The sequence below is a fragment of the Prunus mume genome, linkage group LG3 (genome assembly GCF_029339155.1).
Source record: "Prunus mume cultivar Tortuosa linkage group LG3, ASM2933915v1, whole genome shotgun sequence".
Lineage (NCBI taxonomy): Eukaryota > Viridiplantae > Streptophyta > Magnoliopsida > Rosales > Rosaceae > Prunus > Prunus mume.
In genome coordinates, this window is record NC_142700.1 from 15,422,985 (window position 1) to 15,441,211 (window position 18,227).

At 36.5% G+C, this 18,227-nt stretch overlaps 1 protein-coding gene and 1 pseudogene across 2 annotated transcripts; both read right to left on the minus strand.

Moving 5' to 3' along the window:
• Positions 1–1,039: 1,039 nt before the first annotated feature.
• On the minus strand, positions 1,040–3,936 carry LOC103342479 ((-)-germacrene D synthase-like; annotated as a pseudogene). The gene is made up of 6 exons (XR_016124916.1): positions 3,594–3,936; positions 3,143–3,518; positions 2,809–3,028; positions 2,219–2,357; positions 1,679–1,924; positions 1,040–1,582 (listed from the first exon to the last, which is right to left on the minus strand). The product of XR_016124916.1 is annotated as a (-)-germacrene D synthase-like (transcript).
• Positions 3,937–6,520: 2,584 nt separating this feature from the next.
• Positions 6,521–13,591, minus strand: LOC148918855 ((-)-germacrene D synthase-like). The gene is made up of 4 exons (XM_089048722.1): positions 13,426–13,591; positions 12,962–13,241; positions 12,642–12,904; positions 6,521–6,601 (listed from the first exon to the last, which is right to left on the minus strand). The coding sequence occupies exons 1-4, from the start codon at positions 13,549–13,551 to the stop codon at positions 6,521–6,523; spliced, it is 750 nt and encodes a 249-aa protein (XP_088904848.1). The 5' UTR covers positions 13,552–13,591.
• Between the last annotated feature and the right edge of the window lie 4,636 nt (positions 13,592–18,227).

The following is an 18,227-nucleotide window of genomic DNA, read 5'->3' on the forward strand; positions in this document are numbered from 1 at the left end:
GTGCCTATAATAACCAACTTTAACAACTATTATCGATAGCAAAATGACTAATATTCTTGCACGTGTCTTGCCCAGAAAATGACACTTCATTTATATCTACATTTGGTTGTTTTCTTTTGTCTTCGGTAGCATATAGCAGAATTATAAACAGAGCAATGTAGTTTCTGCAATGAATTTTGATGGCAAACCTATACAGAAAAATTAGTTAACGTAATTTTATTGTTTTATATTTTTTACAGTGATTTTGTTTTTTTCCTTTTTGTTTTCTGTTAGTATTGTAGTTATCCATATGTTAGATTGTAGATTAATAATTGTGTTTGCGGTGGTTCTGGTAGTGTCTTTGTGTTGCTAGAATTCTAATTGTATCATAGTTTCTTCTATGTACACAAGTTGACTCGTGTACCATCTAATACAAGTGTATTGGAGAATATTTCTGCATGTCGCATGAATGGTGTACTCAGAGCATACAAAAATTACTCGTAAAAAAGAGGTTTGGCTTTTAGGCTATGGAGTTAAAAAGTGGATTGGGCTATGCGTACGTAACACATGTATACGGAGGAACTCATGTATTTTGGTCCAGCTCATAAAAGTTTGTATTGTAGGGGCATAGAGAGCAGGGTCGACCATGAGATTTTGAGGGCCCTATGCAAAATTTAAATGAGAGTCCTCACGTAATGTAATATGAAAATATTTATAACCATGACGTAATACTTATAACTTTTTTTATTAACTAAAATTCATCATCTATTAGCATGCAATGGCAATCATAAATCCAATTCATAAAAGTTTTAATGTTTCAATTTGAGAAAATAGAAGAGGAAGAAGAAGACATGAACGTTTTTTGTTTGTTTTGAGTGGGTGAAAACATACACTACAAATTTTTTGATTGATTGAAGAAAGCTTGTTTTTTGACATGTTTCCTTTTTTTGTTTTTTGACAAGCTTTTTCGTTTTTTTTCCCTGTTGTTAACAATAAAAAAAGAAAAGTAGAAATGTTAAAATACAACAACTGAATGATACAATATGGACTTAAACCCGACTTTGTTTTATTCAGAACATCAATTGCAAACTAATGTATATGACACATAAAATCTAAAGTACTAAATGGTCCGACAAACAAAAGGTCAATACAGTACAAATAGTGTAGTCTTATTCTGAGTAACGCCCACGACTACAAATGACCCAAAACAAACCAAATTACTACTTTTAAAAACCAAAAAGCAAAAACATGACTTGTGGAGACCTTATTCTTTATAGCAAAGACAAGAAGACCAAATTTGATTTTAGGCCTACATGGGCACAGGGTTGACAAACAGAGACACCAGAAGATCCTTAAGCACAACTCCAGCTTGAGTAAAGCCATCTTTATGCTTGTACAGAAGTTCATTGGTACGTGCAAAATTCAGAATTCTCAATCGTAGTGGCATAGGGATGGTGGTGAGGTTGATCCACTCTTCATTTATGTCCTTCCATGCCTTATTTACTTGTTTTCTGAGTTCGATTATCGTTTCTTCTTCTGTGGCACCATACTCTTCCATGTAGCATTCCACAGCTGAGGCAATATGTCCTCTCTTTTGTTCAAACTACGTAAATATAGACATGAATTTTAAGGTTAAAAGGGGTACGGGGAAATAATAAATAAATAAAAAAGAAAAGGTTGCATTTATATTAATATGTACCTTATGGGACTTCATGTCACCTAAGAGTCTGCCAAGTATTAATAAGGAGTTCACAATCTTAGGGTCATTGAGAACCCAATCCAAGGACTCTTTTGTGACAATATCTCCCATTCCAATAAAGGACGTGGTTAATGGCATCTTGTAGGATGTAGTCAGTGCTACTGCCATATATTCATCCATCGTTGGTGTGTATTTCTGGTGGAGCCATTTGGCTTCATCAAAGTAACCTCTAACATGACATTTTATCTACGAAATGAAGATACGATCTCTAATTACTTTCTATGCAATAACATCATGAGAACTTATATTTTATTAGAATTAAAAGCATCCAACCCAAAAAGTTAAAAGGAAAAAAAAGAAAAAAACTTATATTCCCTGGCCTTTATTTTTATTTTTATTTGGATCGGACCGAGTCAAGCACGCATTCAAACCTATCTAGATAGGGTTGAAGCCCTACCCAAAGATAAACTTGGAAATTAACTAGAATACTAATTTATGGTCTTGCAACTCTGTAATCTAAAAAATATTAATGAGGCTTACTGCTTCTCTCTCATAGTGGAGGCGATATAAATTTCCCTCTTTTCCAAGCTTTTCTTCGATTTCAGTGCATACATCCAACATTGCTCTATAACAGACTTTCATATACTCTGGTAGTTGGTCCATGGCTGAAATGTCCCACCTGATGATTAAAATAAGTTAATAATAAGATATAGACTAGTGATGACTTAATCAGTAATTAAAGAAGGATAATTGACTGCAGGATATAATATTCATTCCTTCTTCTTTCTCGTGAACTCTTTTTTTTTTTTTTTTTTTATAACCTAATAGTATATTTAACTTTATCAAAGGAAAACATTTAAAAGTTTATGAATTTGATTTGTATTTGTTATTACATGCTAATTGATGATGAATTTTAGTTGTAAAAAAGTTGTTACGTAATGGATTTTTTTTTTTTTTTTTTTTTTTAGTATTTTCATATTAGATTATGTGAGGACTACTTAAGTTTCGCATAGGGCCCTCAAAATCTCAAGACCACCCCTGGATATAGTGATGACTTAATCAGTATTTAGAGGAGGATAAATGATTAATCTAAACAACTTATAAATTAATTGGGTTCGATTTCAATAAACCTTTCAACAGCTTCAGTAAAGAGCTCTAGCTCCTCTTGTGTGCCATGAACATCATAAATGTCATCAATAGCGGTTATCACAGCAATAGCTTTGGTTAATGATGTCCTAGCAAAGCAATATTGGGGCTCAAAGTCGGTTCCCATAGCCCAAAAGTAGCACTCAACTACTCTGTCTCTTGCAAAAGGGAAGCTTGTTTACGAAGTCCAAATCCTTCCACCACCTGAATTTATCATTTAATTACATAATAATAACTTAATTAGTATATTGATGAACACTAATATATTCAGTATATATATATATATATATTTGTATTTATGTATGTATATTAATTAACTTTGAAATTTCACTTAGTTCTTTCTGATGGACTTGCTGCACTAGGTTGAAATCCAACTTTGCCAAAGTTAGGAGAGTTTCATTTGCCTGATGAGGTTCCTCCTCAAAGATAGCCAAGTAACGCCTTGCTTCTGGCCTTTGGCAGCCCTTCCAGAATGGTTGATACAAGGCATGGGTTACCGTTTTGTGCAAGGGGCTTAAGCGGTGCGCTTCCACTGACTCAAGATGAGTTGTGGTGAAGGTGAGCGCCTCATCCAGTAAATCCTCTCCATGCATCCTAAGATGTGTGGCTTCATACAAGCTCAACAGTCCTACTACATCATCCACAAGTGTTTCCTTAAATTTCCCGTCCCTGTCCTTGAACTTGTTGAACATGTCTGCAGCCGCATGAAACAAACATATAAGAGAGAGAGAGAGAGAGAGAGAGAGAGAGAGAGAGAGAGAGGACTGACCGCATGAAACCTTGTAACCTTGCTGTCTAAGCAACCGGAAACGGAGAGCAGTTGTGTAAAGGTCAAAACCATTTTCTTCATCACTGCCGTAAGAGTTCTTGTGAATTTGCTGCAAAACTTCCTCAACTTCATTTTTGAAATGGCGGGAGACACCAAACCGCTGAATCTCATCAATTAACTCCAATTTTTTTGATGGATTTTTAAGCATTGGAGCCATTATCATCCCCTTCACTTTTTCCTTCAGTTCTTGGACATCTTGCTCTGCTTTGATATCTGTTTTCTACACAAACAAATTGAAAAGGATATTAAGAAAAGTATGACCTTCATTCATTGTGCATGGAAGTTAGAACTATTAATCAAAATTAATTTATAATAATAAAATATTCAAAACATACGACACAGCTATAGCACATGATGAGTATTACTAGCCCATAAATAATTGTTAGGATTAATTAATTTCCTACCACAGAAGCATATGATAGAAAATAATTGCCCCAAGTCCAAGTGCTGGGAGGGAAATTAGCTGAACGTCGCTTAACATCAGGAGTCGTATTCGGGCTTTGAGCTTGGGATGCAGCTAAAAATTGAGCAGACATTTTATTCCTAAGTGCAAGGAAATGATCAATGTGCTCTTAATTGAATGTATCAAGGGCTGCTATGAGTTGAAGAGGTGTTGTATTGTGCTATTTATAGCGGAACATCTATTAGTGGGCTGCCGTTTTTTGGTTTAATCTTTTTTTTTATGTAATGAAACAAACATCGGTGTAATATTGGCCTAACTCCTTCACGACATTTACCTAACCTTAACCAAACTGCATTGAATTGGGATTTGAAGAATGCATATGTGAATGGGGACTGATGGCTTTTTAAGTGTATTACATCATTGCAAAGTGATATGTCATCATTTATCCAAGCCACCACTCCAAATATCAGATCCCAATCTTTAAGCCGTTCAACATGCCTTGACTTAATTGCAATGGGTGCATCTTAATAAGGTAATTTTGTAAGGGGAATAGGCGGCTGTGGCCTTGCCTCCAATATTTTATTTTATGTATCCATAATTTTATTTTATGTATAAAAATTGAATCAAATGACTCTACCGTTTGGTTGATCTAACTCTGCTTTCTCTCTCTCTCTCTCTCTCTCTCTCTGTTTTTTTTATTTATCAAATCTAATCACATAGATGAGTAACATATTCTTATCAAAAGAAATAAATATTACTCAATCACGAATAATATTTCATAAACACTCACAAACCAACAGAAATGGTCAGATTACAAGAGTCTATATTCCCACAATTCTCCTAGCCCAATACATGGGATGTAATCAAATTGAGAATATTATATGAAAAAAGTATCCACATAATGAATTATGGGTAAAGAAACAGTACCTAAATAATAAATTAATGGGTTTAAGGGCAAAAAATTATATAATAAAATATTGTATGCAAACAATAAAAATATGAGACAATCAATATAATAAAATATTTATATGCAAACATAGCTTTGTGATGAAATATTGATAAGCTTCAGGATGCAAGCATGATGAAAATAATAGAAGAAATATTCATCAACAGAGGGAAAGTACACGTGTGGATGAGAAGGGAAGAAAAACATTCAAAAATTTTTACTAACCTGAACTGACTGGAGGAAGTGAAAAACATTCAAAAACATTTGCATTACACAAAATATGTCCACTAACATAATAAAATTACAATAAAAATTAATCATTCATCATCCTGAACTATAATAACTTTCGTTATCGTTGCTATCATCACTTTCGGTCTCCCAATCCTCTTCCTCCCTCCTCCTCCTCCGCCTCCTCTATAACTACATCATGCGCTGCTCGGGCCAACTGCAACATCATATCGCGGAAGATCACCGAGGTCAATTGTAATTGACTGAATCGGTATTCGATTGAAGACACTTTGTATTTGAAATGGCTCTTGTATAACATTAGTATCTCAAGTGTTTCCGCATCATTTCATTGAAGATTCTAAACGTTGGTCAGCTACATTGTTGACGCGGTTGCGTCTGGGTCTAGTTACGTATAGCATACGCCTCACGTGATCCATCTTTTGAACAACGCCCAACCGCTTCGGCTTTAGGGTCATCTAGATACACAATTGTGTTGCCATGTTTGCCAAAATATATAAGGGTCGCCATCATACCAAGTTCTGCTCTGTTCACAGATAGTAAGCCATGATCGATTTTAACACTTCCTGGCCTATTTGGGTTGGTGTCAAACCATCGACACTTAAACATGATCACTTGGTATCGATCTTTGTAAAGCAATTGCACGACAGTTGTCAGAGTTTGCCATAGAAATCAATGTCCGTACTTTCGCCTCCACCTAGGACATGGACACCGCTGTTTTGCGTACACAACTTGTCATCTCAAAGCTCCGGCCAAAATTTGACACCGTTGACATTACAACCCGAGAACAATTCAGCGCGAATCGGGCCAAACGCCAAGTTATATAACTCACACTGTAAGTTGGGGAATTCGATGATTTCAACTTATTCACCTAATATTATACAAAACCATTCATATGTTAGTCTGACAAAATTTATTAAAAAAATTTATATTTCTCAAATAACAAACACTGATAACTTACAGAATCCAAAAACCATTGTGGAAACAATTCACGGTGTTTCTGGGCAACCAAATGTGATGGATGTTCTCGCTTCATCATCTCTTCTCATATAAGTATCCCATGATCTCATCACAATTGTTCAGTACGAACCAATGCGCTACCTCCATGTCATTTCTAGAAAACGACTCTCCGCGTCCAGGATCTCCGAAGGGTCGTGCGCTTTGGGCAAAATAGAAAGTTTTTCATTTCTCATACCTCCATCATGATTGCGCTGAGGACGATTGAAAACCGTCTCCACATCTTTTAAATACATTCCGCAGAAAGTAAGCGACTCATATTGAACCCAAGCCTCTACGATTGATCCTTCGGGCTTCACTGTACTGCGTACACTTTTTTTCAGCTCTCCGAGAAGCCTGCCAAAATAAAACGATATGATTGAAATTAGCAAGCATGTGATAATGATGCATACACAAATGATAAGGATTATATACCTTTCTATTGGATACATCCATGATAGTTGACAGTGACCAAGAAGTAATGCCTCTTCCTCGCAAGTGAACCATCACGTGCATCATACTTGTAGAGAAGAGAAGCTGGAGGAAATATCATCTCAAACTTGCATAGGACTTGGACAATGTCATGCGCAATCAAATGAAACATGTCCTTTTCGCAAAGTTTTAGCCACATTGGAAAAAATCTGACAACAAAATGATTGGCTTCACTACCATCTTCCGCAATAGGGTTGTCGAATACCAGCAGGAAGTAGGCGTTGCATAAACACATGGCGTCATGGCTTTTAAGTCCAGAATTTACCCCCTCACAACATTCACACAACATTCACATCTAGATTGTGCCTCAATTTTAGTTTCGACCAATATGGGAGCTCAAAAAACATAGGTTTGTGCGCCCAGCCTATATGTGTAGAAGGTCCGATACTAATGCTTTCCCAAGGAGCAAAATCCAACCGGTTCAGCTGGTCCAATATCTCATCACCGGACCATTCTCTGGGTCTAAGGCGATTATGAAAATATACACAATTAATAAGGATTTGTATCCAATTTTTTTTTTTCCTAATTTTTTGTTCCATGTATGCCGACTAGTTCATTCAACATAAAAGATAAATGCTATTCGTAAAATTTAAAACATTAAAAATAAGTATTTAAAAGTCTATAAAACTCTATGACAAAAGTATATGAAAGTTTGTCACTTAACTTTATCAAGTATATTAAAGTCATTAAGAATTTGTCAACTCTAGGAAAGTCACTCACTTAAAAAAAGTCTTTGAAAGTTAGAATTGGATACACCCCCCTTACTTTCATACAAGTAATTATATGTAATGATGAATACTTCAGATTAATAATATGTGGTTTGCGCGACGAAGACATAATGGTCGCGCAATTTTTGCGCGATGGATAATGTACACGTCGCGCATACTCTACCATTTGCGCGACAAATAATATCGTCGCGCAAGTACCTTTAGCGCGACAAAAAAAGACCCCGTCGCGCAAACATATACATATATATATATATATATATTTCTGAATTATACACACGTATATAGTTGAAATTGACGATCGAAGTAGTTCACTGTATTCACATAGGGTTAAACAGTATAGCTTTAAAAAATCATCAAAATCAGAGTCAAAATAACCGTTAAATCATGACTTTTCGCTTATAACCGTCAAACGCTTTGTCCTCGTTACTTGAGCTCTGAATGTTTTTTTTTTCTCATTTTTGACGTATAAGATCTCGAAGTATAAACAAACATATTTGACGGCTAGATTACTGAAACTAGTTTCCTAGAATGCGTATTCCATAAAAAGACAATATTCATAAAAACTGAATAATTTCTTTATACATTCTTTCAGTCTAACATAAGATTATGTGATGTCTTCTACTGTAAATATCTGAAATTGAAGATCGAATTACATCTCTGTATTCATATAGGCTCAAGAACCGCAGCTGTAAAAATTTTCAAGATCGAGCTAAAATCACCGTTGAATCGGGACAATTTGTTTACAACCGTCGAAACATTTTGTCCCGTTACTCAATCTCTGAATGTTCATTCATTATGATTTTTGACGATACGATCTTGAACTATGAAAAAGAAGATTATCGGTTGGATCATTGAAACTAGTTCAGAGTTCGGTTTAGGCTTAGGGTCCAGGTTTTAGGGTTTAGGGTTATGGTTTTGCGCGACGAATCGATACTTACGCGTCGCGCAAACCTTATGCGATAAAAGAATCAATTGTCGCGCAAAATCATTAAAAATTTCGCCTCTCCGCTCCAAAGACTTAGTGAAATTTTTTATCAAAGCCGCTTATGCGATTTAATACACTTCCTTTCGTCAAGAATCAATAAAAAATTTCCTCCTCTCCGCTCCAAAGACTTAGTGAAATTTTTATCAAAGCCGCTTATGCGATTTAATACACTTCCTTTTCGTCACAAGAATCAATAAAAATTTCCCTCCTCTCCGCTCCAAAGACTTAGTGAAATTTTTTATCAAAGCCGCTTATGCGATTTAATACACTTCCTTTCGTCAAGAAATCAATAACAAAATTTCCTCCTCTCCGCTCCAGACTTAGTGAAATTTTTTATCAAAAGCCAGCTTATGCGAATACACTTCCTTTCGTCACAAAATCAATAACAAAATTTCCTCCTCTCCGCTCCAAAGCACTTAGTGAAATTTTTTATCAAAAGCCAGCTTGAGCGACGAATACACTCCTTTCGTCACAAAATCAATAACAAAATTTCTCCTCTCCGCTCCAAAGACTTAGTGAAATTTTTTATCAAAGCCTTATGCTGATTTAATACACTTCTTTCGTCGCGCAAAATCAATAACAAAATTTCCTCCCTCTCCGCTCCAAAGACTTAGTGAAATTTTTTATCAAAAGCCGCTATGCGACGAATACACTTCCTTTCGCGCAAAATCAATAACAAAATTTCTCCCTCTCCGCTCCAAAGACTTAGTGAAATTTTTTATCAAAGCCCGTTCTTGCGCGATTTAATACAATTTTAAGTCGCGCTAATTCATTGCATTGATTTTTCCGCGCAAAATCAAATCCCAAAATTTTGGGCTGCACAAGTATCGCGACATGTAGTTTTTTCGTCGCGCAAAGTATATCTGTTCACAAGTTTGCGCGACGAAAATCATTGTTTTAGTCGCGCAAAGGTCCAATTTTTATAATATTGCGCGACGACATGTTTATTTTTTCGTCGCAAAGGTTATTTTAATGAAGTTTGCGCGACGAAATTCATTGTTCGTCGCGCAAAGTCGAATAAGTTTTCTGAAAATCGCGATCTTCTCCTTCTTCCCCAAATTCTGAAACCTAACCCTAAAACCTCCCAAATCTCTCCGCCGTGACTCAGCCCCTAATCCGCCCCAAATCAGATCCTGCCGCCGCCACCGCGATCCTGTGAGCTCCGCCGTGGCTGTCCATCCCCGCCGTGAATTGCTCGGCTTAGCCCGATCTCCGCCGCCTGTTCTCTCTCCTCCGGGCACCAATCCGCAATTGAGGTATGCTTTTGGGCTATTTTTCATGCTCTAGCTGATGGTTGTGTAGGATTTGATTGATTGTGTGCATAGGGTAGTCAATTTGAAACCCTAGGTTTCGGCCGGTTTTGAAATTCAAATTCCGGCCACTTCCGTCCGTTTTTCGGGGTAGGTCCGAGAACAAAAGTGGCTCCAATTGATGTTTTAAACCTAGGTAGGAACCTTGCCCCTTAATTTGTAGGATTTCCCGGGGATCGTTATCTCTTAGGGCACCCACGCGCGCCGCCGTGGGTGGCGCGGTGGGCATAGGGCATTTTGTCCCAGTGCAAACATTTCGCTGTCACGAGCGCGTAGGTGTGCTCGGATTGGAATTTGGTTATCGTTTGAGTCTCGAACGGTTCTAACCTATTGTGCGATTTTAGGGTTTGATATGTTCGGACCGTTGGATCGAGCTGAAACTCACGTATGTGGTACCATGTATTTATAGGATCGTTTAGGAATCGACGGATTGTGGATCGGAGTCCCGGATACTCCGAAATCGCAAACCCTAGGTCAAACTATGATTTTTTACTGACATTGTATGTGCTACATTGGATTAATGAAATTGTGCAGATGTCAGACTTGATTAGACGTCGAAGGCGGTACGGCTACACCGAAGTTGGAGGCTCGGCCACCGCAGCCGCCATCGCTCCAAAGATCGATGGAGCACGACCACGCTAGGGTCCTGGGGGATCCTGACGGCTGCATCATCTTCTTCGTGGTGCAGCCTCTTAGCGCTAGGCGGCGACACCGCCCGCTACTACTACCGACACCACATCCATCGATCGATCGGTGCCTCTGGGGCACCTCTAATACCCTTTCCCTTTCATTTTTTGTTTAACATTTTTTTAATTGGGAATTTGATGGTTCAATTTGATTGTATATGTAACAATATTGTCCTATCCCTTTGCAGCCAAGAGGAACACCCGAGGGCCGTGTCGGCTGAAAGAAGGTCACCGGGTGACCAACAATCGACAAGCATCGGATATGACGAGCGCCATCGGGCTGCACCGACGGCGGACTTGCATAGCTCCTTGGCCCACGACATTGGCCACGTCGTTCGGACCCATTGCCCGATGCAATGGAAGTCTTGGAAGGTCATACCTGACGAGATCAAGATGCAAGTTCGCGGCCAGTTGTCGGTATTTTCCTATCTTTTAATTATTTTTCTTTCAAACTTTATATATTTCTATTACTTAATGTATGTAATCAATTTATTGCAGACGAACTACGACTTAGAGGACCTCAACGAGGAGACTTTGGCGACGTCAACAGACTCTTCGGTGAGAGGTACAAGCAGTGGAAGAGCGACTTGCACCACCATTTCCAGGCGTTTGATGATCCGAAGTCGCTCTTCAGAGGGCTGCCCGGGAGCTTGAGGGGCGGGAGGATAGTTGGCGTGGCTCGCGCCATTTCAGGCGCCCGATTATGTGGTATTTTTTTAATAATATTTGTTTAATGTTTATTTTATTTTTATATCTCATTATTATTTAATTTATTTATAGTTCAATTCTTACGTTTTATTTTTTGTATAACAGAATAAAGCCCAAGTGAATAAGGGCAATAGGAAGAAGAAGACTCTTCACCATTCCTGCCCAGGCCCTTCATATAGGATGGATGCACTCGGGTAAGAATAATATAATTTATATTTAATTTTTAATACGTCATTATTATTAATTTCTTTTGTTCATACTAATATTTTTCTCTTGTTCAATTATAAATTAAATTCAGAGATCGACGTCTTTGGTGACGTTTATGTTCGACTTGGGAATGAGTTGGCCGAGTCCCTTCATGTAAGTATTATGTATTTTTAATTCTTATGTTACACTTTCAATTTATATGCATTTTTGAATTTATATTTTATGTAATGTTAAACAGACGACGATGGTGGAGAGGAGCCAGTTGGTTCTTCAAGAGTCCGCCTCCCAACTTCCTCCCGAGACTCCGATCGAGTCTGTGGATCCTCCGCATGATGCTGGATTTCAGATTTTGACGCAGACGTTGGATCAGACTCGGGAGGAGGCCGAACGTAGGGGATGGGGAATGCCCGATGGGAACCTCGACCGGCGGTCATCGCCGCAGCAAACAATCGGTGACCGTTTTGACATCGCGGGTTGCCGAGCTTGATGTCGGTGATTCTGCATCGCCGCGCTGTCCGGATTCCAATCCCGAATTTTGCGCGCGACTCGAGCCCGCCCAGCCCGAGCATCTCAAGACACCACGGCCCGCAGACACCCATACCTCGAGCCGCCTACCTCCGAGCGCATGTGGCGGATGACCAATTAGATTTGGAACATTATTTGATTAGTTTTTTATTTTTATAATTATTTTTACAATTTGTATACATTTATTTTATTTTATATAATAGATGTTTTCTTTACGATTAATTTTTTTTATAGTAATTTCATTTTAATTTTTAAAAACAAAAACAAAATTTATTTTTTTACAAAATTAAAAATCAAATAATAATAAATTTTTTTTAATAATATATATTGCTTTGCCTAACGAAACATAAATCGTCGCGCGCAAAAACATTTAAATATATCTTAATCTTGCGCGACGAGTAATTTGTTGCGCAAGAAGTATATATACGCGACGAATAAGATGTCGTCGCGCAAGGTTCATATGTAGTTCGCGCGACGGACAATCCCAAGTCGCCGCGATGCGATTTTTGCGACGACTTACATTCGCCCGTCGTCGCAAAATATTTGTGCGACGGACAATGAGGTCGTCCCGAAATGTTTTTTGAAAGCGAAGATGTTATCGTGGCGCAAACTGCGCGACGAATGACATTTGTTCGTCGCGCAAATGCTTTCTTCACGACCTTTGCGCGCGACGGATTGCGCGCGACGAATATTCTGTCGCGCATAATGATGTGCGACTAAAATCGTTTTTGCGCGACGAAAACACTTTCGTCGCACAAAGACTAAAATGTAGTAGTGTTGGCAGCCCTTCCAGAATGGTTGATACAAGGCATGGGTTACTCGTTTTGCAAGCAAGGGGCTTAAGCAGTGCGCTTCCACTGACTCAAGATGAGTTGTGGTGAAGGTGAGCGCCTCATCCAGTAAATCCTCTCCATGCATCCTAAGATGTGTGGCTTCATACAAGCTCAACAGTCCTACTACATCATCCACAAGTGTTTCCTTAAATTTCCCGTCCTTGTCCTTGAACTTGTTGAACATGTCTGCTAGCCGCATGAAACAAAACATATAAGAGAGAGAGAGAGAGAGAGAGGACTGACCGCATGAAACCTTGTAACCTTGCTGTCTAAGCAACCGGAAACGGAGAGCAGTTGTGAAAAGGTCAAAACCATTTTCTTCATCACTGCCGTAAGAGTTCTTGTGAATTTGCTGCAAAACTTCCTCAACTTCATTTTTGAAATGGCGGGAGACACCAAACCGCTGAATCTCATCAATTAACTCCAATTTTTTTGATGGATTTTTAAGCATTGGAGCCATTATCATCCCCTTCACTTTTTCCTTCAGTTCTTGGACATCTTGCTCTGCTTTGATATCTGTTTTCTACACAAACAAATTGAAAAGGATATTAAGAAAAGTATGACCTTCATTCATTGTGCATGGAAGTTAGAACTATTAATCAAAATTAATTTATAATAATAAAATATTCAAAACATACGACACAGCTATAGCACATGATGAGTATTACTAGCCCATAAATAATTGTTAGGATTAATTAATTTCCTACCACAGAAGCATATGATAGAAAATAATTGCCCCAAGTGCTGGGAGGGAAATTAGCTGAACGTCGCTTAACATCAGGAGTCGTATTCGGGCTTTGAGCTTGGGATGCAGCTAAAAATTGAGCAGACATTTTATTCCTAAGTGCAAGGAAATGATCAATGTGCTCTTAATTGAATGTATCAAGGGCTGCTATGAGTTGAAGAGGTGTTGTATTGTGCTATTTATAGCGGAACATCTATTAGTGGGCTGCCGTTTTTAGGTTTAATCTTTTTTTTAATGTACCAGGGGCCGCTATGAATCCATAATTTTATTTTATGTATAAAAATTGAATCAAATGACTCTACCGTTTGGTTGATCTAACTCTGTTTCTCTCTCTCTCTTTCTCTCTCTCTCTCTCTGTTTTTTTTTTTCTAACATCTTAATGGCTTACAAGCTTTTATTCATTATGATTAATAATAATATTAAAAAATATATGGCAAAAGACAGTTTGCTGTGCAGTTCATTGTGTGTGTGGATGGGTTGTTTTTTTTTTTTTTTGTTAAGCTTTTATTTATGTATGGATATGCATATTTGAGGGTAAGGCTCATTACGTCTCCCCTAATTAGGTGTATCTTTTATTTTATCAATAAAATTCACTGCATCACGAGTTTTTAAGGTAAGTTTAGCCTACCGACTTTTGAATCCTGGATCCGCCACAAGGAAAGTACGTGGTAGCTTGCCTAACCTGAGCCCAAGGAAATAAGCAACTTGCCTAGACTGCAGCGCATGCTTGAGCCCAGGGAAAGTACGTAGTAGCTTGCCTAACCTGCAGTGCATGCGTGAGCCCAAGGAAAGTAGTAGCTTGCCTAACCTGCAACTCACCAATAATAATCAATCTCTATGTTGTTTTATGCATATTTCTTTATCCAAGTTAAGCGGTCATGTATACTTTGATCTCTTTTAGATGCCACTATATATAAACCAAACTGGTTTCTCTCATACAGTATACAGCCAAACACAACTTGTAGACAGGTATGTAACCAGTTTAATAGTTGTCATACAACATAATGGAACGGTATTAAATGTTATTGAAATGCAATTTTTGGAGAATTGGCTCGAGATAGCGCCACAATAATATTCTCCACACAAGTAAGTTTTTCCCAAGCCTATCATGCATTAAATGTTAAGGCTGATCAATTTTTTCCATAAATACTTGCAGAGGTAAAAAGATCTGACAGTTTTGCACAACTACAAATTATGGCTCTAGAAGCTGGTTCAACAGCTCAATCACAAAATTCTAAGGCTGATCAAATTGTTCGACAGACAGCAAATTACCACCCGAGCATTTTGGGGGATCAGTTTATGAATTATGATTCAGAAGACACTGTAATTTATATATCATACAAATTGTTTCAATAACTAAATGCGCATGTTTCTTTATTTGTTTCAAAAGAAATTTGACTTGTATTTTGCTCAATTAACGTACAGATAAATTATGCCCATAAGCAACAAGAAGTTGAAGAACTGAAACTAGCAGTGAGGAGGGAAGTGTTCACAACCAGTGGAGATGATTTTTCAAATCAGATGAAACTAATTGATGCAATCCAGCGCCTCGGCATGGCATACCACTTTGAAAAGGAAATAGAAGAAGCACTGGAACATATATATGCTGCAAATCATTTCCATGATGATGATGGTGATGGTGACCTATACAATGTTTCCCTTGGTTTTCGGCTACCTAAGACAACATGGACATAATGTTTCGTGCAGTGAGTTATTAGAGAAATTAATGTAAAGAGATTGAATTTGGACAAAATTATTTCTTAATATCTATGTGTTATGTGTCCATTTGCTACAATCGAGCAGGAATATTCAACAAGTTCAAAGAAAGCAAGAATGGAGGCTTCAAGGAAAGCTTAATCGCTGATGTGCCGGGAATCCTATAGTAGTGCCCACTTTCTTCCTTTTAATATGGAAATTGGGCAAATAGCATAGTTGTAGGCACTACTATAGGAGTTTTTTACTCTTTTGTTCTATAAAAGTTGTACAAATCCTCAGAGAAAAGTCAAAAAAATTGTTCAAGTCAGTCAATTGTACAGATGCGGAGGAGGCGATTTTCTCTTTTTACACTTGCTCAAGTTACTCTCTCAAATTATTTGGCAAAAGAAGAGTAGGATAATTGGTTAGTTCAATGAAAAAACCTTCGTATGTAGAGAGGCTCGCTTCATCTACTTGGCTTGGTCCCTTTAAAATTTGAAATTCCATCTCCTTTTTCTCAAAAAAGAAAAAAAAGAAGTCAATAGCACTTGATCAATAATGGTGAATCTACAATCATTAAGAGTTCAGTATTACTCTCTGGCAATAAATCTACATCGTTTATATTTTCTGTTTGTAAAAATAATAAACAGAAGGCTAAGAAAATGAGAGAAAACCAGAAATGTTTCTTCTGAATAGTTCTGAAGATTTTTCACTGTATTGATTTAGAAAGCTAAACAGAGTATTTATACTCTTACCCAAGCTTAATAGTTAATTAACGCCAATGGGGTCTAGCCTAGTGGAAAATAGCCTTAATTTGTATCGTAAATTTGGCTTACACCCTTCAAATTCAATTTGCCGTACCTAAAACCCTTCACTTTTTGTTCCTACAAATAATACCCAATTTGTATAAGTAAAAACCCATGACTATAATCCAACTCAGCAAGTTACTTAATTAAGCATAAAATCTGATTTATTGTACTTTTCATATTCCAAAAATACCCTCAACTAAGCCATTATTGCATTTTGTATATTAATATAGGAATCAATATGGAAACAGTTTTTAATTGGATTGTATATAATGACAGATGTTGAATTTGGAAAGATCTCCAAATGGTTGTAATGGATGTAGGAATTAATTTTGAAACATTTTTAAAAAAATTAACAATAAATTCAAATTTAGGTAATCGGTTTGTTTAATAAAATGTTTATGTTATTTTCTTTTTATGAATTATACATGACTAATAATCCACTTTATAATTGTTTATGAATAAAACTGTACATAATAATTATGTTGAAAAAATAATGTACCTATTACTTGTTTGTTTTATGAAAAACATAATTTACCTAGTATGAAAAGTGTACATAATTATCTATTCCAAATAATGTACCTATACACATTTACGGTATATTGTAAAATAATTTACCTGTGGGTAAATAATGTACCTATATTTTATATAAATTATTGTGTACCTATTTTTAATTATGAAAAATATACGCAATTACAAAGTAACTGACTTTTTTTTTTTTGGTAAATAATATACCTATATTTTATATGTATATATTTATATTATATTTTTCATAGGTACATTATTAGATATGTAATTTACATATATATATATATATATATATTTTTGTAATTTTAGGGGGCGAGATGTTAGAGGGAATGGCAACTAAAAGAAATGGGGTGATTGATATGCTATTAATAGGGAGTATATTAATTACAATTATGACAGTTAATGAAATGCTTGAAATAAATTATAAATAAAATATGAAGTTTGGTGGCAATGATGTAAAAACATAGAAATACTACGACCTCTTATATCCTACTAGTCATTTAAATTTGAAATTGAGTTTTACACATAGATTTATAGAGTGATGGGTATATGTCTAGGAAATAGAAAATGTAGGCATCTATATTGGACAAGTCCTAATTTGTATATCAGTAGTTTCTTATTCTAACATTTATGATACATTGGTAGTGCGTGTGTGAAAAACTATCGTCTTCTTATAGTTTAAATTATTGCTTATATTGAAAATAATTAAGTCTCAACTATGCTTAGCTGTATAAATAACGATCTAACTAATTTGTAAACAGACTAACCAATCCTACAGCTAAGGAGACACGCGGGTTTCCAAATTTCAATTATTAAGTTGAATATGAGACCTTCTACCACTTGATCAAAAGCTTATGCTTAACTGCAAATCAGGCCTTGACCAAAAAAAAAAACTGCAAATCAGGCCACATCCGAGGCAACCTACCAGAAACTTACTCCTTGGGGGCGATGAAAGGCTTCTTCAATCTAGGAAGCAGCCGGGAAACAAAGAATTAAAATAATGGAAAGAAAGAGAAAACTAAAAGCAATAATTAAAGAGTAGGAGCTGTAACCAATATTTTGAGAGGGTTTGATTGGCTGCAGACATTTATAAATTCAAACAAGTGTTTGCTACGAACAAAATGCATATCACTAGAAGACACCAATTATTGAAGGCCACCAGCCCTTATCTTAATATTTTTAGAAAATTCAGGATAAGTCCAATTCTCATGACATTTTTTTGAAGCTACTTATTTTTTAATCACAACAATCCCAAGTCTTTTGAGTTTTGTGCATTTTTTTATTTTTTTATGTTTACTTTTTTTTTTTTTTTTTTTTAATAACATCATTTTACCCTCTGAAATCGGTCACGAGCTTCAATTTTGTCAATTTACGCCTAACGCTTTAAAATTCAACCAATGTACACTTTTCGTCAGTTTGACCGTTTGGTTTTCTGTTAAATGATGACATGACAAAAACACGGTCTACTTTTTTGCTTAGATATAATTAAATGTTAAGAAATAATATTTGACAGATATTAAAATAAAAATAAAAACATATATATATATATCTCTCTCTCTAATGCAATGCTCCAAGTAAAAGATTTTCTGATGTATGATCCCATGATCCAACACTTATTTGAATCCAAAGGGAGGTATTGAGATCCAATCCTTACCTACAACCTTACCTATACCACCATTACCTACACCATAGGTTTTTATTATCCAATCATTATTATTAGTTCCTGCACACAGAA